At 36.5% G+C, this 24,558-nt stretch overlaps 1 protein-coding gene across 2 annotated transcripts in view; it reads right to left on the bottom strand.

Annotated features, from left to right (window-relative positions):
- Positions 1-24,558, bottom strand: part of CNGB3 (cyclic nucleotide gated channel subunit beta 3) — a 132,268-nt gene that overhangs the window by 70,547 nt on the left and 37,163 nt on the right. For both annotated transcript variants that reach the window (XM_087864417.1, XM_045805641.1), the window contains exons 4-7: positions 12,464-12,618; positions 10,088-10,240; positions 8,902-9,110; positions 2,256-2,306 (exon numbers count right to left, since the gene is read on the bottom strand). In XM_087864417.1, coding sequence (XP_087720543.1) covers positions 2,256-2,306; positions 8,902-9,110; positions 10,088-10,240; positions 12,464-12,618 — 568 coding nt within the window. The remainder of the gene's footprint in view (positions 1-2,255; positions 2,307-8,901; positions 9,111-10,087; positions 10,241-12,463; positions 12,619-24,558) is intronic.

Here is a 24,558-nt window from a genome sequence, read left to right as displayed (position 1 = left end):
TGAATTGCTGTGTGAGTTCTAGTAATTTGGGGGTGGAATCTTTTGGGTTTTCCACATAAAGTATCATGTCATCTGCAAAGAGGGAGAATTTGACTTTTTGAAAGGGCCAAAACAAACCAACCTAAAATTTGTATGGAACCAAAAAGACCCTGAATAGCCAAGAGAATGATGAAAAAGAAAAATAAAGCTGGGGGCATCATGTCGCCTGACTTGAAGCTGTATTACAAAGTTGTAATCCTGAAGATAGCATGGTATTGGCACAAAAACAGACACATAGACCAATGGAACAGAACAGAGACTCCAGAAAAGAACCCTCAACTCTATGGTCAACTAAGCTTTGATAAATCAGGAAAAAATACCCAATGGAAAAAAGACAGTCTCTTCAATAAGTGGTGCTGGAAAAATTGGACAGTTACATATAGAAGAATGAAACTGGACTATTCCCTTACACCATACACAAAGATAAACTCAAAATGGATTAAAGACCTCAATGTGAGATAGGAATCCATCAAAATCCCAGAGGAGAAGATAGGCAGTAACCTCTTCGACATCGGCCACGGTAACTTCTTTCAAGACACGTCTCCAAAGACAAGTGAAACAAAAGCGAAAATGAACTTTTGGGACTTCATCAAGATAAAAACTTCTGCACAGTAAAGGAAACTGTCAACAAAACAGAGGCAGCCCACGGAATGGGAGAAGATATTTGCAAATGACATTAGAGATAAAGGGCTGATATCCAAGATATATAAAAAACTTCTCAAACTCAACACTCAAAAAACAAATAACCCAGTCAAAAAATGGGCAGACGACATGAACAGACACTTCTCCAAAAAAGACATACAAATGGCTAACAGACACATGAAAAAATGTTCAACATCACTAGCCATCAGGGAAATGCAAATCAAAACCACAGTGAGATACCACCTTACACCAATTAGAATGGCAAAAATTAACAAAATGGGAAACAACAAATGTTGGTGAGGATGCAGAGAAAGGGTAACCCTCTTACACTGTTGGTGGGAATGCAAGCTGGTACAGCCACTCTGGAAAACAGTATGGAAGTTCCTCAAGATGTTTAAAATAGAGCTACCTTATGACCCAGCAATTGTACTACTAGGTATTTACCCCAAAGATACAGATGTAGTGAAAAGAAGGGGCACATGCACCGCAATGTTCATAGCAGCCATGTCCACAATAGCCAAACTGTGGAAGAAGCCAAGATGCCCTTCAACAGATGAATGGATAAAGAAGATGTGGTATATACAGATGTGGTATATACTGTGATATATACAGTAGAATATTATTCAACCATCAGAAAGGATGAATACCCACCATTTGGATCAACATGGATGGAACTGGAGGGGATTATGCTAAGTGAAGTAAGTCAAGCAGAGAAAGACAATCATCATATGCTTTCACTCATATGTGGAACATAAGCAATAGCATGGAGCACCATAGGGGAAGGCAGGGAAATCTGAAGGGGGAGAAATCAGAGAGGGAGATGAACCATGAGAGACTATGGACCCCGGGAACCAGACTGAGGATTTCAGAGGGGAAGGGGTTGGGCCGAGGGAGCAACAGGGTGATGGGTATTAAGGAGGGCACATGTTGTGATGAGCACCGGGTGTTATACGTAGCTAATGAATCATTAAACACTACATCAAAACTAATGATGTACTATACAGTGGCTAACTGAACATAATAAAAAAATATAAATCTATAGTAATTAAACAAGCAAAAAGGAACAAATGATTATGAATGAAAAAAACATACAATTATATTGCTATTTGAGGAAAGAAAGGTGCCATGTTATTTAAATAATTGCTCCTTTTTGTTTTTTATCTTGTTTATATGAACAAGAAAGAAATAAGAGCAGAAAAAATTTGATAGACTTTATATCATCATGTGGCATGAATTGGAGGCTAGCATTCTGTATGGACAAGACAAAGTATACTCCATACTCCTTTACTGATGTTTTAATCAGAATTTAAATGTGGGCACTAACATTTTGCTGTGCTTGATCAAGATCCATGTGTTGAATTCCACATTTGCACATTCATGGAAGTGTATCATGTAATGTTTGAAAAGCAAAAACTTCAGGCTTGCCTTTGCCTAGTAGAACTTCATTTGTACACTTTTTTACAAAGGCTATGATTCAAAAAGGAAGCAAATAAAAAAAAGAAATTTATAAATGTGACTTAAAATCAAAATAGTAATGGATTATTTGAACAATTTTGAAACTGTAAGTCACCTACCTGAAACTTTGTAGAACTTCTGTAGTGTCTCTTTAACTCATTTGAATCCACCTGAAATGTTATATTTATATTTTATATTAATTTTACCCAATTTCATCAATTATTTTTCACTTTAATAAATATTTATAGTTATTTCTCTCTACTGGTTTCTTGTAACTTCAGCCAATAAATATGCTCTATCTTCTCATTTCTTTAAACAGAATAAAATCGTCCTTGTTGTTTGTTTTCTTTTTGCTATCGATCTATTATTTGTCATACTCAAGCTTCCTAAGAAAGTTGCCTACATTGCTTTATTCTGAATCCTTCCCTCAGGGGCGCCTGGGTGGCACAGCAGTTAAGCGTCTGCCTTTGGCTCAGGGCGTGATCCCAGCGTTATGGGATCGAGCCCCACATCAGGCTCCTCCGCTATGAGCCTGCTTCTTCCTCTCCCACTCCCCCTGCTTGTGTTCCCTCTCTCGCTGGCTGTCTCTATCTCTGTCAAATAAATAAATAAAATCTTTAAAAAAAATAAAAAAAAAATGAATCCTTCCCTCATATTTATTCCTCAACCTGTGGCAATTTAGTGGCAATTTGACCTTTGCTCACTTTTCTTATTCCATTAAGACTACCAATGTGAAAGCCACCAACAACCTCCTCATGATCACACCCAAGGAATCCTTTATAGTACTTGGCATTCTTTTATGGCATTCACCATGTTTTGAAATCACATGTACATTTCTTGATTCATTTATTTAAATTCAGTTTATTCCATTAAATGGTAATCTATCTCAGGACAGAGTTGACTTTGCTTAGCAACTGTACATAGTTAGCGGCTAGAATATATTAGGGACCCAATAAATACTTGTTGAGTAGATGAATAGATAAAGGAATAAAGTGATGAATAAAACTTTTTGAAGTGTTAACATTTGGGAGTATATTTGTTCTTGAAACTTTTTCTTTCTAAAGACTCTGAAATGCCATTTTTGGTTTACTTCTTCAGTTCTAACTTTTTGGTGTCCTTTTTTGATTCTAGGGTTAGCTCTTTAAATGTCAACATTCCCCAGGACTCAGCTCTCTTCTCTTCCTCTTTATATTTGCTTCCTAGAAAATTTCATCCACTTATATGGTTTCAAATATCTACTGCCATCTAATGTTGCTTTCTGGAGCTGTTGACCTGGACAACTGCCTATTGTCTTCACTTAGCAATTCTGCTTATCTCAAATTTAATCTACACAGAACCTGAATTCATCATAATTCTCCATCCCCCACTAGCCTAACCATCTTCCTACCCCCACCCCATCCTCCTCTTGAGTAATCCTATGAGCATCCTCATCTATACTGGTCAGTGATCCTAGACAACTCATTCTCCCTCAGCCCTCATTGAACCAGCAACCAATTCTACTGATTCTTCTTCCTACAATTTTATTATTATTTTTTATTATTACATTAAATTAGCCAGCAGACAGTACAATTTCCTCATGTCCATTCTCTCCTCTTGGCATGGGTCTCTTTGCCTTAAGTCTTGTTCCCCTCGATCCATTCTATAATGGCAGCTAGATGATCACACTAAATCAGATTACTTAACAATCACCATTTATGTGAAAACCTCTGACTCCACATGACTTAAAAAAAAAAAACAAGCTCCCTTTCATGGTCTACAAAGGCTCTACTTTCTCTGTCTCACTCGCCTCCTGCAGCATCCCACATTCACTTTATTCAGCATCAGAGTTTCTCACTTTCATGACTTTGCCTATGCTGTTTTCAGAGCTTAGAACATATGTTTTGTTCCTTTTTTAGTGGAGGTGGAGGTGTGCAAATTACTGAAATTCATTCAACAAGATTTGGACCAGGTGTCCTCTCCTTCACATGGTTTTCTCTGTGCCTCATAACCCATAGGGCTTGCCTCTGTCATGACTCCCATTGCAAACCTTACCATTCTTCTTTTGTCTGTCTTTCATATGCTGAATTACTTGAGGGTAAGGTCCATATCTTTGTCTTGTTTTTCCAGTTTCTAATGCAAGCATTATCTAACACATAGTAGGTGCCCAATAAATATGTGATAAGTGATAGATTAAGAGACATTTGTTACCATTCAGTCCTAAAAGAATTAATGCTAATATTGGATTTACATTCTTAGATTTTAGTTACAGGTGGGGAGGAACTGTTTTTGTGCTATTAATGAGTTGGCTGAAGTTTTATAACTTGGACACATAGAAGCAGTGTTTTCTAACAGTTATCATCCAGACTATCCAAATTCAGAAGTTTTAAACTACTGCTGAGCAGTGTTAAATCCTGGTTAGCCAACTCCCCAATTTGTGCTCCCCCCACATTTTTTTGGCTATAATTTTTCCCATACATATATACTAAATCTTACATAAATGTATTAGAAGATATATAAGACATGCTCATCTAATGATTTTTACTGTGAAACTCAATGGCTTACTGAGGCACAGGTAGGCATAGATAGAAGTTTAAGTTGAATCATGTACCAAGCTTGAGTAAAATCAGTCAGCTCCTTCAAAGCTTATCTGGGACTGACAGATACATTTTAAGTGCTACAAAGTTAAAATACCACCCTCTCCTCCAACCCTGGAAGAATGTTTTTAGCACTTTTATCCCTTTACTTTCAGGCTTGTCTATGATCCTATGATTGAATAAACGTAAATGAAATGAAAACTTTTTGATTAGATGAAAATGCATGTAGTGATTCTAAAATCTCTCTTCTTTGGAATGCTAAATAAATTTGGCATCATTAGTTTTATGATGATCAGTATGCTTACTGGTAACAATTAAACACTTATTTAAAAATGTTACCCTATTTAATTATTTCTCTTTTTAAGCCTTATCATTATGCAGGCAACATTTCTTCAGGGGAGGGTTACTTTAGAGAGGATATGCTGACTGCACCTAAATCCTCTTCCAAAAGATAGTTTTTGAAGAAGCTCTACCCGGTATGATTATATTTACCTCTTCTGATAAATAATTCATAGAAACTTCATAATTTCATATAGAACAGATGGATGTGTTTCAAAAATAATAATATCATCTGAAACAACTACAATGCAGATTAAATAATTACTCAAGGAAAGAAGATCCTTGAATGAGATTGCCATTTATTCATTCCTTCAAACGTTTCTTGAATATACTTTTTGAGTTCCTAAGATAGAGAGGGAAATGAATTGGATACTGTCCTTACACTCAAGAAACTTATTATCAGGTAAGAAGGAGAGCTACAGATACAAAGAGGAGACATTAGGAGAGGTTAAATGTTTGGATATTCATTCATTTGATTCATTCAACAACTTACTGTACATCTTCTAGATTCCAGACTCTGGCCTCCGTGTACACATTGTCTTATTTAATATTCACAATAGGTTTATGAGGTGAGTACTGTAATTCCCATTTTATGGATGAAAAGATAGTATTTCATGAAAAGGTAAATTTATTTTCTTCAAGTAATGCTATTAGTAAATTTCAGAGATGGAATTTGACCCTGGTCTGTTTGTTTCTATTACATCATAATTAGCCCAATTGTTATTTAACAATTAAATAACAGAAGTATGAATAAAGTTTACAGAGCACAGAGAAGGGAGTGGTTAATTTTCTTCAGGTCAGTTTATAAACAGTAACAGAAGATTAAGTGCCAAAAGTGGTTGACTATAACATCAGGTCTGATTGACATTGTCACCAGGTGGCACTGAGCATTTCCATGAATTGTTGTGATGGGAAGGTTTGGCAGTGTTGTGGATATGAGTCTCATATCTCAGTAGTCCTCATTGTCATTTTCAGCTCTATTTCTGCTGTCTATACAGGAAATTACAGATAAGAAACTCTTTTGTTGGTCTTTGATACAAAATTCTGTTCTCTATTTGTGTAGCACCATTTTCAGAAGAAAGATATTGCAAATAAATACTGTGTAACACCTGTAAACCCTCCTAATTTCCTCTATTGTGGCCTTTAGCACTTCAATCTGTTTTCCAAGGCCTTGGGGGAAATAATATTTCCATTGTCCAGCCCTGAAATACCTGGCAACTATAAATATTTAATAAATGTTTGTTGAATGAATGAATGAATGAGTGAATGAGTGAATGAACAATTTGGCAATGTACCAAAAGTAGCATAGATAGCTAAATGTAGTCAGACCTTCAGTTTGGGTACTTGACTTGCATAGTCTTCTTACCAAAATGTAATCAAGTTTCAAAGGCTAACACTACCTATTCTAAATTAAAGAAACCATTAAACTTCCTTTGAACAAACAAAGCAATTAGTTCCTGCTCTGTATTTGTAGTTTGTGATAATGCATTTTAAATAGAGCCCGTTGAGTGTGTTTTTATTGGTTATTTTTCTTGTTCTTAACACTCCGTTGTGTGTAAAGACCTCTTAGAAAATTGAAAATAAGTCTCCCCTTACTGAGTTTGTCATTTTCCATTTGTCAAACATTGATTTTCTCCCCCCTTGTGCATCTAATGGAGGTTGAAATTAGTGCTCTTTTTTGTGTGTTGTTTACTTCTTATTTGTATACCATCATCATCATTCATCAAGCTGCCAGTGAGCTCTGGGAATAGTCCTGGTGAGCTGACTAGTGCTCTGAAGTCCACATATAGAATATTTTGAATAGGTTCTTCCTACATCTATAGCTCTTGCCTTTAGAATTTCTTTCTAGTAAAGCTTTCAAATAATAGGATTTCTTCAGTAAATAAATTTTTTTTTCTAAAAGAAAACAATAACCAAAACTACTCCTTTCAGCTTTTCGATATTTTAAGATTGTCTGCAGGTTCAAAAGAAAACATTCAGGAAATTAAGGAACCCACATTTATTCTTCAAAAATATGTATGAACCCAAGGTGCCATGTATTCCCTCAGTCTTTGCTTCCTACTGTGACAGATCCATTGCAGGGTCTATTCTGTGCAATTCCCACTGAGATTATGAAGAGGATATGACAGTGGGCATCAGTTGGAAAGGGAGCACCCTTCTAGTTAGCTGGGGAAGGGGCTGAGGAGTAGAAGCTTTAAGATTTGGGTATTTGCTTGTGAAAACATATTCTTCTGTTAGATTGACTGGATTGCTTATGAAATTCTCTCAACACTGAGAAGCTGATAAGATCACTTATCTGGAGAAAATACTTTCTTCTAAGGGTAAGAATGGTAGTTTCTGAAGTAGGCCAGTGCATTTGATGGTGAGAATTGGGATGTGATAAACTGGAAAGTGGAAGAGTGAATAGAAGAGAGGCCAGTAGATACCATTTTAGTTTTAAAAATCACAAAACCGCAGGTGTGTTTTATGTGCTTGTGATTTGCACCTGTCTGCAGGGTGTGTGATTTCCTACTTACGGTTTGGCTATCTCAGTGAAGATCTTGATGGCTCCTTGTTATAACACTATCTAATAGCACATTTTGCAATGGTGGAAATATTCTGTGCTCTCTGATATGGTAGCCTCTAGCCAAATGTGATTATTGGGCACTGGAAATATTGATAGTGTGGCTGAGAAACATGAATTTTTAATGTTATTTAATCTTAATTAAAATTTGAATTTGAATAGACACATTTCGCTAGTGGCCACTATATTGGACAGTGCAGTGAATCTACACTGATTAAAAGGGTCATGACAGCTTTTCTTTTCTTTTCAAATTAGGTTTTCCCAAAGTGTCACAACCTAAGACCTTGGACTTGTTTTCTGAACTATGTACAGGTCCTGTGCTCAGTGCTGACTATACAATGACAAACAAGGTACAGTTTGTGTCCTAAAAATCTTATAGCCTAGTGTTTTCTCACAACACCAGGTTGTCTCCCGAGGAAGTTGAGTAGACCCTTAGGAGTGATATATTACCTGCTTTATTCTAAAAAAATATTGAGGTGAATGGCAGATTGCAATGTGGTGGAAAACAACTGCCTCACAAACTATTTGAGGCACAATTACTAGAGAAATATTTAATCACTTAAATATAAATATAAAAATAATTTAAATCACTTCTTTTTGCATACATAATTTACACGTTTTTATACATTATTTAGGTAAAATACATATATGGTTTTGACATTTCAGACCTGGTTTTATCTTTCTACTCTCACATATAATCAAATTCTGAAAAACTAGCCAACATGAACCAACATGGTGTAGCTGGAATGAGCATGGGTGTTGGAGTCAAGGTCTGGATTTGAATCCTGCCTCAGCTGCTGTCCAGCTTTGTGCCTTGAGCATATCACCTACCCTCTCCAAGCCTCAGTTTTCTCTTCTGTATATGGGGTTGATAATAATATCTTTCTTATAGAGTGACTGAAAGGATTTAGTGAGGCATTGTAAAGAAAGTAACTGGAATAATAATTATAGCTAACATTTAATATGCACTCATTAGACACTCAACACAGTTCCAGGCATCAGTTCATTTAGTCTTTCCATCAACACTGTGAAGGTACTATTGTTATTATTATTTTTAAGATGAGGAAACTAAAGCACAGGGAGACACATGGTCCCCTGCACATAGTGAGTGCTCAATGGTTGTTTTGTTGTTATTATTATTATTATTATTATTACTATATTGGTGGTTTCCAGTGGTTAAAGACTCATACAGGCAGAGATAGTCAATCAGACTTTAAATAGTGTTGTAAAATTATTTTTGTAGTCCAATTGGATATTTGTCAGTTTCTGCTTTTCCCCATCCCCACTTACTATTATGTCTCCTCCTTTTATAAACTGGAGTCTGGGCTGGATTAATAGCAAATCACAAAGGTAGATGATATCACATATGATGTCTGTAATAAACCAGTAGTGTGTGTTGTCCGGTGTTTGATATGGAAAGACGAGACGCAGTGGTATAAGCCAGCAGTTCCAGTTATAGGCAATGGTGACAAGCAAGAGCCATAGGAGATAGAGTCGATCTAGAAAAATCCAAGTGACATGTAACAAGCATTAAAATAATTCTCTAGCTTAGTTTGATAATGTTGGAGCACTGTCCTCTGGAGATAAGCAAATTGCTATAAGAGGTTCTATTAAAATTCAGTGCAATTCTGACTCTACAGTGGAAAAAAACTGTGCTTTACAAGAGATGTTGAGTGATCTTATCAGCTCTTCTGACATTGGAGAGAGGCCTTCTTCTCCTGACAAGAAGTGGCCATTCTGTGTCTGTCCCCATAGGTAACTGTGCTATATGGATCAAGGAAGAAAAGACCCAGGGAAGTCAGAGATGTCCTGTTTGGCTAACTGCAGCAGCGGGCCTTTTGTACATCAGTAGTTAAGTTGCAGGATCACCCAGGGCAGGTGGACAAAAGCCTCATCTTGCCAAAGAAGTATGGCTGAACTGGAGAGGGCAGAGAATGAGCCCTTTAAAGCAATCCATGTCCTTTCACACACTGCTTTCTTCTGCCCAAGGGAGGTCATAGGAAGGGATTTTTTCAGTTAGAATAATTAACAATATGAAGGCATGGACGAAGACAGACACTTCATAATGACTTTTTGGGGGAAGGGTGTCAGTGTACATATCACTGAATGCTTTGGGGGCTTTCTTTTCAAAAGTAATTATGGGTAGCATAGACCTTGGACTGCCTCTTACTTATTTATTTTTATCTATCAATCAATCAATCAATCAATCATTTATCTATTTCAATGGTTATACATTTACTTTATTCCACATTATACTGGTATGCCCTTTAAACACAGGCAGGAATATTTTTATCTCTTGCCTTCATCAGAGAGGGGCAAACAATCCATTGCATATTTAATATAGTTTAAATTCTGCTTTCTAGATAGATTCAGAATGAGGGCTAGGGAGAAATGGAAGCCATCTGTGATTTTGGGTTACAGGGATTCTTGGTAATAGCTAGCCCTCCCCCTGGGATAGTCTACCCTTTGATGGTACCTGTGTATGAATCTATGCTTCTTGGAAGTCTAATTCGTTTTAGGTACTCTGTCAGAGGCATCTTCTGGAATTTAAAACACAATATGTGGTAGTTATGTTCTTCTTTTAGCTTAGCATTGCTTTCTTGTGTTGATGGTACAGCTGTGGGCTTTGCTTTACAGGGGGAAAAAAGAACACATTTTAAAGGTTGGTTAGCTTAATGAGAAATAGCTTGGATTTCTTAAAGTCAGAATATTTCAGAATCTTCCCTTCTCAATATAGATAGATAAGGGATGTTATGACATTGAAAATAGTGACATTAATGACAATATCCAGGTAATGAAAACACTAGAATTTGGAAATAAACAGCAGATTTAAAGCTTCCTAGTAAATTATCCCAAAGGTGTTACAAATAGGATATTTTAGTTAATTAATTTAAAGTAATCTCTAGGGGTGCCTGGGGGGCTCAGTTGGTTAAGTGTCTGCCTTCAGCTCAGGTCATGATCCCAGGGTCCTGGGATTGAGCCCTGCATCGGGCTCCCTGCTCAGCGGGGAGCCTGCTTTACTCTCTCTCTCTCTGCCTCTTCCCCAGTTGGTGTGTGCTCTCTATTTCTCTCAAATAAGTAAAAAAAATTAAAAAAATAATTTCTACACCCAAGGTGGGGCTCAAACTCACAACCCCAAGATCAAGAGTCACATGCTCTACTGACTGAGCCAGCCAGGCACCCCACAAATAGGACATTTTAAATACAAGCTTAATTCTTACATATTTTGTAGCAAAATAAAGTCAGTCCTTTAGATTTACATTGAAAAGAAACACTACAAGTGTACATCATGGCACAGGTTTTAGTTTCATGCTTCTTTAGTCTCACACATATATTTCAAGTTGTAGATAAAGCTAAAAATATTTTTTCAACTTATATTATCAAAATATAATGACTGATTTATTATAGCCTCTTCTTTTAAAAGGGAAACTACTATATAATACATAGTGTATTTTAAAAATCCAACTTACTTTATACAGACTTATAAAGAAGCCCTCAGCTTCATCCTATATAATTAACAGCTTGATTTTTAACTGTTATTTAACAACCAAACTTTCTTCTATTTTTATTATACATATATAAATATTTTTACAATGATGTAATCATAATATATATCACTTCTGTGCTCTGCTTTATTGCACTTATTAATTTTTCATAAACACATTTCTGCAATTATTAGGGAGGTTGATAATTGCCCCACTCTGCAATTTGATTAGTTTGTTGATGTTCTTTGCTATGTTCTGTGTTCAGGTAGTGTTCTTATATTTTTATAATAAGTGCTTTGTATATCAGGGGTATTTTTTTAAAAAAAGATTTTATTTATTTATTTGACAGAGAGAGAAAGAGAGTGTACATGCCCACAAGCAGGTGGAGCAGGAAAGGGAGAAGCAGACTTCTGCTGAGCAGGGAGCCCAATGCATGGCTTGATCCCAGAACCCTGGGATCATGACCTGAGCCGAAGGCAGACAATATTAATTTACTGAGGTACCAGGTGCCCCTATCAGGGGTATTCTTAATTAATATTTACAATAAAATTTGCTATAGCAAATATTGCTGTTGCTTTGCTCATATACCATGGGCCTAAAGGTCCTGTGCAGCAGGCTCCCTGTGTCTGTCTCCCTCAGGGTTTTTTCTCAGATGGTTTGCTTAAAGTGCTGGAGAGTTAGCAACATGTCCCAACAGTAACCCCTAACTAATGGAAAACAGGAGTTGGTGGATTGATACCCCAGCCACTTTCTCTAAAATATGTAAAGAACTTACACAACTCAACACCAAAAAACCCCAAACAATCCAATTAAAAAATGGGCAGAAGACTTGAATAGACAATTTTTCCAAAGAAGACATACAGATGGTCAACAGACACATGAAAAGATGCTTCACATCACTCAGCATCAGGGAAATGCAAATCAAAACCACAATGAGATATCACCTCATGCCAGTCAAAATGGCTAGCACCAAAAAGACAAGAAATAGCAAGTGTTGGCAAGGATGTGGAGAAAAGGGAATCCTCGTGCACTGCTGGTGGGAATGTTAATTGATGCAACCACTGTCGGAAACTGTGGGAAAGTTTCTCAGGGGAATTCTTAAGTGTGATCCACACAGTGTTTTAGCTGGATCAAGTCTGAGGGCCCACAGAAGAAGTCCTCTCATTAATACATCTTTATTGTTTTAACTCCTGTCTCCATCTCTCTTGTCTGCGCTCACCTTCCTGTATCACCCTCAGTGTAAACTATTTGCACCTAAATCATTGTCTCAGGGTCTGCTCTTGGGGGAACCCAAACTAAGACATTTGCAAAATGCATGCCCCCTCATAACTTCTTTCTTTCCAGTACTTTGAGGTAACAATGCTTACCAGTTTGGGGGCTGGTTTCAGGTGAGGATATATCTCCTTCTGCCAACTTTTTCTTGTAGAGCATTGTTCTTTGACGCATCCTTTTCACCAAGTTGTGTAGCTGGGCATCAGCATACTCATTTATAACAGAGGCTCCAAGTGGTTTGCTTTTTGGACTAAATGAGGAAAAAAGTAGTGATAGAGATGGGTCCATGAAGAGGTAAATACAGGGAAGAGATTAAGTTTTTTCACCCTTCTTATAGACCCTGCACTATTAACTGCTCTTTTTTGCAACTGAATAGAACAATTCAAAAATTAAGTTTGATGGAAATAATACTGATGGAATACAGATCTGTCAACGAAATATTAGAATCCACAAATAACAATTGTCCATTCTTGACCATATTAGATCTTGATGACTAGGATTCTGCATTAAATTATATCATTAGAAGAAAAAAAAGAAACTTTATTCTGGCATAGTAGGCAGAGTTCTAAGGTGGCCCGTTAGTGTACTTGTCTTGCATAATCCTGGAGACAATAAATATTGTGGATTTTACTCTCATAATTAGTTTGTGTTATATGGCTCAGTAGACTTTAAGGTAAGAAGTCTAGACAAATGGGCCTGATGTAATCAGATAAGCCCTTTAAAAGCAGAGAGTTTCTCCAGCTGGTGACAGAGCAGAAAGTCAGAAGTTTGCTACGGAGGAGACATTTGAAAATAGAGTTCTGGCGACAAAACCTTGGTGATCATCAGTGTATTTGGGATGTTTGAAGAGATGAATGTAGATGATATCACCATGGACTGAAGTTCTCAAGGTCAGAAACTTTGTTTTCTTTATACTCCACAAGACCTAGGACAAGGTAGGCTTTAATAAATGCTTATTGAATAAATAAACTCACTACTTTCAACCTTTTCTTCGACCTTATGTGATGTGCCTCAGTGCACTAAAAAAATCTATAAAAAGTGAAGTTGAGAGCTGGTGGATCATTAACTGAAAAGTCAAATATTCACACTGTCAAAATGTCTAATTCAAGCCTTAAGACCTAAGGAACATGTTTTTTTCTTTTCCTGAATCATCGATAAGCCCTAATTGACCATATAATTGACATTTAATCACACTAGTTTTTACTGTGCAAACCTACCTCATGATTAAAATGGTGAAAATTATATTAGAAAGCATGCCTAGATTTCAAATGCATAGCTATATTTCAACAACTATATATTTTTCTTTTTGTATTAGCTGAGCATTAATATGTCATTTTTTCATCTTTTTTTCCCCAGCTTCTCATATTGAGTAATCCTTGTCCATCTTCTCCCTCACCTACATATACGCAGAAGCTATGAATGTATTTTTTCTTGAGGTAATTTTGTGACTGAACGAAAAAAGGCAAATAGAGAAGAAACATGTATTTTCACGAGATAAAAAAACCAAATGAGGGTAGAAGAGAGAAGCAACGGATATGCCTCATGTAACTATGCTTCATTTGAATGATATTTGATATTTCTTGTTCAAATTACTAACTGTAATTTTAAAAGAACTATTCAACAGAGATAGAGACAGCCAGCGAGAGAGGGAACACAAGCAGGGGGAGTGGGAGAGGAAGAAGCAGGCTCATAGCGGAGGAGCCTGATGTGGGGCTCGATCCCATAACGCTGGGATCACGCCCTGAGCCGAAGGCAGACGCTTAACCGCTGTGCCACCCAGGTGCCCCTGAAATGATTCTTTTAAAACTATCTGTGTTTATTAAGACCTAGGAAAGTTTTCACATGCACTCAGTGATACACGTTCTCTAGCTTAAACTTGTTGCTTTAATATAACACAAAGGGATGACTTCTTTTGACGAGGTAAAATGAATGGTTGCAGTCAGGGATGAGTTCACAGTGAAAGATGAATGGCACTTTGATTGATAATGTAAAGGGAAAATATTAAGGCAAAGGATACAGCTGGAGAAAAAGTGTATCAGTTGCTGCTCTGTGGAATACTATTTAAAGGCTCAAACATTTTAACATAAAATCCCAAATCACCTATGATTTGGTTTGAAAGGTCAGTTGAGACCAATGGGGAAGCAGAGCAAGATTCTAAGCAGAAGGGCGACATTATTACCTATACTTTAAAAAAAATAATGGAAAAAAGAAAGATGACAATTAGTTGTGGTGTAGAGGAAGTCTGAGTTGAAGAAAGGAGAGAGCTGAATTAAAATATATGGGTTAATACAACAATGGAAATTTCAGGTTTGGTCAGTGGACTACATTGAATAGCATTCTGCCAAAATTCATTTCCAATTGGAGCCTCAGATTGTGATCTTACTTGAAAATAAGGTCTTTACAAACGTAACTAAGTTAAGATGAAGTCATACTGAAGTTGGGTGGGCCCTTAATCTAATGACTGGTATCTTTTTTTTTTTTTTAAGATTTCATTTATTTATTTGATAGAGAGTTACTGAGAGAGAGAGCATGTGCGTGCACGCAAGCTGGGGGCGGGGAGGGCAGTGGAAGAGGGAGAAGCAGACTCTGCTGAGCAGGGAGTCCGATGCAGGGCTTGATCCCAGGACCCTGGGATCATGACCTGAGCTGAAGGCAGACACTTAACTGACTGTGCCACCCAGGCACCTCGATGGCTGATATCTTTACAGGAAGGCCAAGCGAAGGCAGGGAGGTGACACACAGGGAGAACACCATGTGACAATGGAGGCAGAGATTGGGGTGATGCATCCACAAATCCAGAAACACCAAGGTTTGCTGGCAGCCAGTAGAAGCTAGGACAAGTGTGTGGAACAGATTCTCCATCAGGTTTTCAGAAGGACCAAATTCGCAGGCACCTGGATTTTGGGCTTCTAGCCTATAGAACTGTGAGGGGATAAATTTCTGTTGTTTTAAATGCTTACACTCAGTTTATGGTAATTCGTTGTGGCAGCCCTGAGAAGTTAGCAAAGTGGGTGACTGTGATGTTGCATGGCCAACTCAGATGGAGGCCTAAATTGTAAGGTAACTATAAATACATTCAATTCAGTATCTGTCTGTGAATGAAGAATCAAATTCTTTTAAAATGCATTCTGTACAGCAGGCAGTTGAGAATTTGGGTTTGGAATTCAGCAGTGAGGACTGAGCTTGATGGGGATGTTGAATGAGTGATCACCTTTCTAGAGGCAATGGTAGAAATTATACAGTGGATCAGATTACTGGTAAGAGCCTGCATAGAACAAGAAAAGATTGGGAGGTCAAACCTTGTAATTTGCTGACATTTAAGGAGTAGCATAAGATAAGGAACTGGGAAGTAGCAATTAGAGAAGTAGATCTGAGAAAGAAAAATGTCACAAAAATCAGGGAAGCTAAGAGTTTGGAAAGGGAGGTCAGTGGTGTCTCATGCTGCACACAAACTGCAAATTTTGTCATTTTTGTCTTCACAAGTATTTTGTAAAAGTGCACAGGCTCTGCCTTTGTTCACGAAGTGGTATTTTAGATTTCCATTCATTATTTCCTAAGCTCAGTTAGAAGTGATATTTATTCTCTCTAGTAAAATCTTGAATAAACTTTGGGTTTTGCAAACTTAACCAGATTCTTCTTAATGCTTAATTAAGAATTAAATTCATTTTTCAATGACTTAACTCTTTAAAAATTCCAGTTGATCAATGTCCTTTAAAACCATTACACATGTCTTGTTGAAGATAGGGACTGGACAAAGAATATTATATTCCAATTCGGGAAGATATGGGGGGAGAGAGGAGCAGGTCTTTTTTCTTTTGTTATGTTTTCTCAGTAATTAATGATAAATTCAGACAGTTGTTCTCAAAAGTTACATTTGAAGAAAAGAAACCTGCTTTGAATAACTGGACATTTTTATAGGAGTAAATTTCAGAATGAAAATACTTGAAATTAGTATAAAATTCTGATGATTACCATTGTATCTTGTGGTTGACCATAAAACCTACAAATTTTAAGCAAATTTGGGCTAGTATAGTTATAACTCAACCAAGTCTTACTTGGCTCCCTTCTCATATTCACCTCTAAATGCTGTGAAAATTTTGAGTTGTTTATCACATTTCACTTGTGCATATGGTATTGTTTGTACACATTAGTTTCTACATATGGAAATGTACATATGGATGTTATGATGCACAATTTCCTAACTTAAATTCTTGATCTGTCTAGAATACGCTACAATGCATCTGTGACTCCAAAGTTTATTTCTAAATCCCTGCCAGCCATTCACTCTCTAGATCTTTTCTTCTGTTAATCTCTAAGTGCTGGAAGTTGTATCCAAGAAATTTATTTTTATTGTTAGTGAATCACATTGTAATGGCCCATTAGTATAGTATAGTTTAACTTTGTTAAAAGTTAAACAATATTTTAAGACTAAAGTAAAATAAATTATAAAAAATATTATCACATAGGTTATACATTTATGTCCATAAGACCCATATGTACACATTTATGCATACACATCAACATACACAAACACCAACATGCCTAATAGCAATCCCTTCCAAATCTTAACCTATTAGGAAAGAGAATGAATATACATATCAATATAAACATAAAATAATCATAATGCTAATATATTTCATGTTAATAAACATGTTAAATTTTCTGGTGATTTCAGGTATTTTTTGAGAATAAAGTGAGCAACAACTATGTTTTTATCATTTTTTCCATATAATAGCAGCCTGAAAGTGTCAAACGATGTGCTCACAAAATGTTCCTGAAACATGGTGTCTTGGGAAAGTTTTAAGGTGCAAAATTTTGAATGCCTCATTCACTTATTTAATGATATTTATTATGCACTTACTTTGCTTCAGGAAAGATAACATGTCCTATACTGACTTCAAAGATTCTTTAAAAAAATTTTTTTAAGTAATCTCTACACCCAATGTAGGGCTGAAACTCATGACCCTGAGATCAAGAGTCACATGCTCTACCAACTGAGCCAACCAGGCTCCCTGACTTTAAAGATTCTTTAGTTAAAGTCCTCTCTTTCATTTTACATATGCCCTTAGATTTATTCTTACTTAGCTTCTTCTGAGTAATTGCTGGGGTTTTTTAATTTACAAACTGATTGATTAGAATGTACCATGGACTGAATTGTGTCGTCCCCCCCCCCGCAAATTCATACATTGATGCCCTATCCTCCAATGTGACTGTATTTGGAGATAGGGCCTTTAGAAACGTAATTAAAGTTAAATGGGGTCATAAAGGTTAGGACTTAATCCAACAGGACTGGTGTCCTTAGAAGAAGAGGGCTTTCTTTCTGTGCATGCATAGAAGAAAGGCATGTGAAGACAGTGAGAAGGCAGCCATCTGTAAGCCAGGAAGAGAGGTCTTACCAGAAACCGTGACAAGCACTTTGATCTCGATTTCCAGCCTCCAGAATTGTGAGAAAATAAAGTTTTTTTTTTAAATCACCCAGTCTGTGGTATTTTGTTATGTCAGCCTGAATAGACTATTCCAGAACGCATATGTGTCTAGAAAAAAAGTGGTAACACTACTTTAAGAAGCAGATGAAAAATTAAATCAAGATAATAGGCTGAATGCCATAAATGTCTAGAAATGACAAAAGAAAAGATTTAAAACATCTACAATACTGGAAAACAAAAAGGAAAGTGCTAGCTAGAAAACAAGAAATTTGAGAAGTTTCTTAAAGACAGAAAGCACATGGGTTCAGATGTTAACTCGTTTAATTCTTACAAATTACGATGTGCACTGCATTGCTGTTGTTACTGTTAATGAAGTAAAACACTGACCAAAACACTAGCAGAAGCCACTCCTCCAGGGTGTGGCAGTGAGATGGGATTTGGGCTGGAAAAGCAGAGCTGTAACCCAGGTGAATGGCAAGAATAACAACTGGGGGACTCTATTTCGAGACAATGAGTTAGTGGTACACTTCTTGGCAATGTGTTCTTTCCCACAATGACTGTAGAAAGAATATTGTAAATGGAACAGAATCTACAGCAATGGCTTACCACATGGTGGAGTGAGGTGAGGAGGTAGAATAAGAGGAGGTTGAGTGGGAATGATTTTCTCCAGGTGCAGGGTGTAAAGGGGGGGTATTGGCTATAGTCAATTTAATAAAAGCTATAAATGACTGAAAGTTGGTCTCTTTTTAATTATCACTTTAGTAATCTGATAATCCTGAACAATGTTGATAATAAAATACTTCCACCTCCGAGGTAGACCACTCCTATTGTTCCCTTCTTGTACACTACTGGTCTACATAAGTTATGGGGAATTTCAAGTACAAAGATGATCACATAGGCCAAGAATTACCAAACAATTGTGCAAAATCAACTTTATCAGAAGCACTAAAGTAAACAAACAAAAACTAATATCTGAGGAAATGAATAAAACAGACAATAATTAAAAATAGAGATAAAGAGGGGTGCCTGGGTGGTTCAGTCAGTTAAGCATCTGCCTTTGGCTCACGTCATGATCTCTGGGTTCCATATGGACTCCCTGCTCAGTGGGGAGCCTGCTTCTCTCTCTTCCTCTGCCCCTACCCCCTGCTCGTGTGCACGCTCTCTCTCAAATAAAGAAATAAAATCTTTTAAAAACTAGAGATAAGAGAGGATATGTATTTTAATAGATATTTATTTGGAATAGGTTATTTGGGAAGATAATCAATTAGAAACTTGGAGATAAAGAGTTTGATCATCCAAAAAAAAAAAAAACAACCAAAAATAAAAGCAATAAAAAGAAAGTTATTAGAGAGAAAAATATTTTCACAACTGAAGAAATATGCAAGTCTTCAGATTAAAAAAGGTCACCAAATGCAAGTGAAATAAGAGAAAACACAAACAGCACACCATTATAAATCTCAGAATGCTAAAATTAAATAAAGAAGTGTTGAGATCTTCTAGAGGTGGAAAAAATATCCCTATAAATAAAGAAGCATTAGATCAGCATCAGATTTCTCATTGGCACTACTGGATACTAGAAGCTAATAAAGCAGCATCTCAAGATTTCTAAGGGAAAATGCATTTTCCTTGAACTCCATGCTGCCAAACCCTATACAAAATCAGCTTTTCGCTTTACTCCAAGTACTGCTCTGTCTAGCTTAGCAAGCAAGAAATTCAATTTTTGTGTCAGGTATTGCATGGTGGCCTCTTCCTTTGACATTAGGAATATAATTTAAAAGGTAAAAGGTTTAAAAAGAGGAAGAAGATGAAGGAGTTGGGATTTTAGCTAGTAGAGGATGTCGACCTCTGGCAAAATCTCTGTTGAGAAATTCAGTTTAGGCCTTGAGGCTAAAGTAGATTCTAAAATCTTTCCCTGAATCTAAGTTTGGGTGGTGAAGAGAAATACACTATTTCTTAGGTCAGACTGTGGGTCTGACCTACCCACCTTGAGTGGAAATCTTCCCTAAGAAGTAATCCATGCCCAGATGGGTTTATTGCATAGAAGAGGAAAAAAACCCGGGAAAGGATGAGGGCCTGGTTTCTTGCCTTTAAGGCACAGGAATCCCAATCACTACTAAAACATAGCAGATCAATGTCCTGGTTTCTGACTAGATTAGCAATTTCTCCTGCTATGAGAAAATTAGGAATGAGACAGTGCATAGCAAGAAGCAGATGTGACAAGGGGGATGTGGAACTATTTCAGCTCCCCCAAACAAATGTCAGTTACCCTGAGGCAGATTTGTCATTGCCTTGGCAGCAGTATGTGTGGCCGTGGCCTGGAGACAGAAGCAGAATCTCATGATTCAGAGCAGAGATTGGTTTCTTTTAAAGTGATGCCAGTGGAGATGTATGTAGAAATCTCTTGGCAGGAAGGGGTTCCATTTGGATTAATTCAATGATTCAAATGTGAAGAGAGGTAATTTGTAGAAAGAGGGAAACCAAGACTGAATTGATAAAGCAAAATCACAGGAGAGACTCAGAGAAACCAGTTATAGTAAGGAAATCAGACTAGGAAAAGGAGGAGAAGTCAGAGGGCTAATCATCAGCACATAGTTAGGTCACAGTTCTGCACAATGGGTAGAAGACTGCAAAATAGAAGTGTATACTCTGATGGCCTGTATGTGATTGTGGTTAGCTCTTAGAACCCTAGGGCACCAGGCTCCCAGTCCCTGCCCCTCTAGAAATTAGGAGGTTCAGTGTCTGAAAGGGCAAAGTTCTTGGGTATATTCTACTTAAGAGTGAGTGAGTAGTAAATGTTTAGCAGGAATACATTTCCTTTACTGGAAAATATTTGCACAGCTTCTCTTCTCTGAAAGCAGAGAGAGACATTTATATTCCAGGTGGAGAATTAACAGTATCTAATAAAGAAATAATGGCCAATGAATATTCAGTTTGATGTTGACATAAAGGAGAGAACAGTGCATATATTTAAGGGATATTCTAAGTGCCAAATTCATGGCTTCTTCTTTTCCTTCTTAATGCTGGGAAGAGACATCAAATTGATCTGAAGCACTGAAGAGCCAAATTAAACATGTTCAAGAAGGTGACTAGGAATGTGGATAAAATTTAAATAATTTTGACTTTTAAACTACTAAATAAAAGAATGAACTGTCTATTAGAAATAGGTTAGTGAAAAGCAAGATGAAATTACACATTGCTGATAACTGCTGAAACTCAGTGACTGAGAACAGTGCTAGTAGCTTGGCTCTACATTGGGACTTTCTTTAAGATGTAAGCAGACCATAATAGCTTTCCTTCTCTGTTAGTAATTATATTTTCATAAAGGAATTTATACTGACTGGGACACTGCCATAGTTTTGATTGCTGTCAGTTATGTACTGCTGGGGACAGACCTGTAGGACATTCACACCATCATTAAAAACACACCAACTGATTTTTGACAAAAGTGCAAAAGCACTTCAAAGGAGGAAGCATAGCCCTTTTGACAAATGGTGCTAGAGCAACTGGACATCTAAGGCAAAAAAGTGAACTTCAACCTAAATCTCAGACTTTATACAAAAATTAACTCAAAATGGATCAAAAGGTTAAGTATAAAACATAAAATTATAAAACTTTTTAGAAAAAGTAGAAGAAACTCTTCTGGATCTGGGGCTAGGCAAAGAGTTCTTAAATTTGATACCAAGAGCATAATCTATAAAATGAAAAACCGAAAAATTACACCTAATCAAAATTAAAAACTTTTGCTCTATGAAAAGATCTTATTAGAAGGATGAAAAGATAAGCAACACCATGGGAGAAAATATTTTCAAACAACATACCCAACAAAAATCTAGTATCTAGAATATATAAATAACACTAAAACTTGACAGCAAAAAATAAAAATAATTTGGGGCACCTGGGTGACTCAGTTGGTTGAGCATCCCACTCAGGTTTTGGCTCAGGTCATGATCTCAGGCTCTTGAGATTGAGCCCCACATTGGGCTTCAAACTCAGCAGGGAGTCTGCTTGAAGATTTTCTACCTCTGCCCCTCCCCCAACTTGCATGCAAGTGTATGTGTGCATGCTCTCTCTCTCTCTCTGTAAAATAAATATATTTTAAATATAAAAAAATTTGATTATAAAGTGAGCAAAAGACATGAACAGTCATTTCATAGAAGAGGATATGCAAATGGCAAATAGGCACATGAAAAGAAGTGTAGTGTCATTGGCCATTAGGAAATGCTAATTAAAACCACAACGAGATATCAGCACACACCAATCAGAATGGCTAAAATAAAAAATGGTGACCTCACCAAATGCTGACAAGGATATGGAGAAATGGATCACTCATACTTTGCTGGTTAGGATATAAAATAGTACAGTCACTCTGGAAAACAGTTTGGCAGTTTCTTATAAAACTAAATATATAATTATATGATCCAATTATCATTTGATAGGTTGGACATTTATCCCAGAGAACTAAAAACTTGTGCTCATACAAAAACCTTTTCACAGATGTTCATAGCAACTTTATTTGTAATAACTCAATACTGGAAACAACTCAGATGTCCTTCAATGACTGAATGGCTGAACTATGGTTCAGCCATATAATAGAATACTACTCAGAAAAAGAAAAAGGAATGAATTACTGATGCACAAAATAACTTGAATGATTCTCTAGGAAAGTATACTGATTAAAAGCCAATATCTAAAGGTTAAATACCATTTATGATTCCATTTATATAACATCCTTGAAATGACAAAATTATAGAGATAGAGAACACATTAGTGATTGTCAGGAGGAAGGGAGGGGACAAGGTTGGGATAGGGAATGAGATCCATGTGGTTATAAAAGGGCAAATCCTTTCCAGGAGAAATCCTTGATGGAACTGTTTTGTATCTTGACAGTGGTGATATGAATCTACACACACAATAATATTACATAAAACACACACGAATCCACAAAAGAATACAAGGAAAACTGGAGAAATCGAATAAGATCAGTGGATTATCTCTGTTAATATCTTGGTTTTAACATTGTATTACAGTCTTGTAAGATATTACCATTGGTTAAAGGGTATGTGGGAACTTTCTATATAATTTATTACAACTGTGTATAAATCTATGATTACCCCAAATTAAAAAAAAACCCTCATCATCATTAACCTGAAAAACACCATCTACCTGCTTAGTTAAGTTCAGCATATTTCAGTAGAAACATGGAGTTCTATAACCTTGTTACTCAGAAGACTGGTCTGCAGACCTGTGGAATCAGCATCTCCTGAGCTTGTCAGAAATGCAGAACATCAAGCCCTGCCCCAGAACTTTTAAAACAGAATCTCCATTTTGACAAGCTCTTCAGATCAGGTATGCACATTAAAGTATGAGAAACATTGTTCCATTAATAGTAGTCTTGCAAGCTTAAATCTGTAAAATGTTGGTAGAAACTGCACTTTTTCCTTGGCTTAGGTATGCTTTTTCTCTTCTTGAGGGAAGGGCAGAAAGTCTTCACTTTCCTTGAATGCTAGCTGTGTTAATATATGATTCTTACAAAACTCAGTGAGATGGGCTTTATTATATCTCTTTTCAGATGAACTGAGGCCCAGCCTGTCTGATTGAGAAGCCATGCATGAAAATAGGTGATAGAAGGTTATAAACAAATTATGACAAAGCTATAGAAGAGAAAACTGGAAATAATTAGAACCCAGTGTTTGTTGATTTTTAATAGGTGAGTATTTTGATTTTAAAAAGCCAAACTAGTCTGACAGTGAACATCTTATCTTAAAAAGTAGAGAACATTTAAGGTATTTGGAACACAAATGAGTGAGAATCTATTCATTCAGGTCCTACTTTAGCAATACATGCTGGAAGGTGAATTTGTTAAAATTGAATGACAGTGACTTAAACTTAGTTTGCTTACATGCAAGGTAAAGCTAATAATTTTCACAGGATACAATTATGATAAAAGATGGAAAAACACTTGAATCTTCAAGAGGAAAATCAAGAACACCATATGGTACTATAACATAAATTTCCAAGCCTTTTGAGAGAGGCAGGCCACTCTCCTGATGAACATTATCATTAAATTTTACGGTCAAAATTACTTACCATGTCTTGTGCAAATAATTTGTATAGTCTGTCACATACTGTATTACACTGAATATTCAATTCAAATAACCTAGTTTCTGAAGGGCATAATAGCACATAATGGTAAAACTTACTCATAAATCATGTGGGCACGGTTGAGGGAGCTCACTATTTGATCTATTTGTAGTCAGTACAGATTCTGAATGTGTATCACAGATTTTTATGTAAATCAGGGACATCAATAGTCATATAAATTTGCACTTGCATCTTGATTTCTGTTAGTGAACGTGACAGAATCATCCTTTTGACTACAAGCAAACTGCAAAAAGTAAAGTAAAAGACCGTATAGCTTAAAAATATTGCAGATACTCTATGGCTTTGTTCTTTTTAATTTAATATTTGAGAAGAGGTAATTGTTAGAAGAATTATGTATGTACTCTTTTGGAAACACAAATTTATGTTTGGCTTTCTAGAAATAACCTGGACTCAGGGTGTCCTGCAATTAATAAGTGGCTGGAATTATTATGGTTCCTGCCATGCTACCTGGAATACTAGGTTCTTAAATTTGTTACTCAGGTGATATTTGTCATAAAGCCTTTAAGTTAAGCATGGTGACACTGGAAGCAAAAGAATACACCACCATCGCTGGAGATGGGCATATTTCTGTTATACTCATGAATAGTAGATATTCTTATTTA

This window comes from Ursus americanus, chromosome 9 (genome assembly GCF_024610735.1).
Source record: "Ursus americanus isolate L20-20 chromosome 9, mUrsAme1.1.p, whole genome shotgun sequence".
NCBI classification, from domain to species: Eukaryota; Metazoa; Chordata; class Mammalia; order Carnivora; family Ursidae; genus Ursus; species Ursus americanus.
The sequence above is the reverse complement of the archived record's forward strand: the minus strand, read 5'-3'. Positions and strand labels throughout refer to the sequence as shown.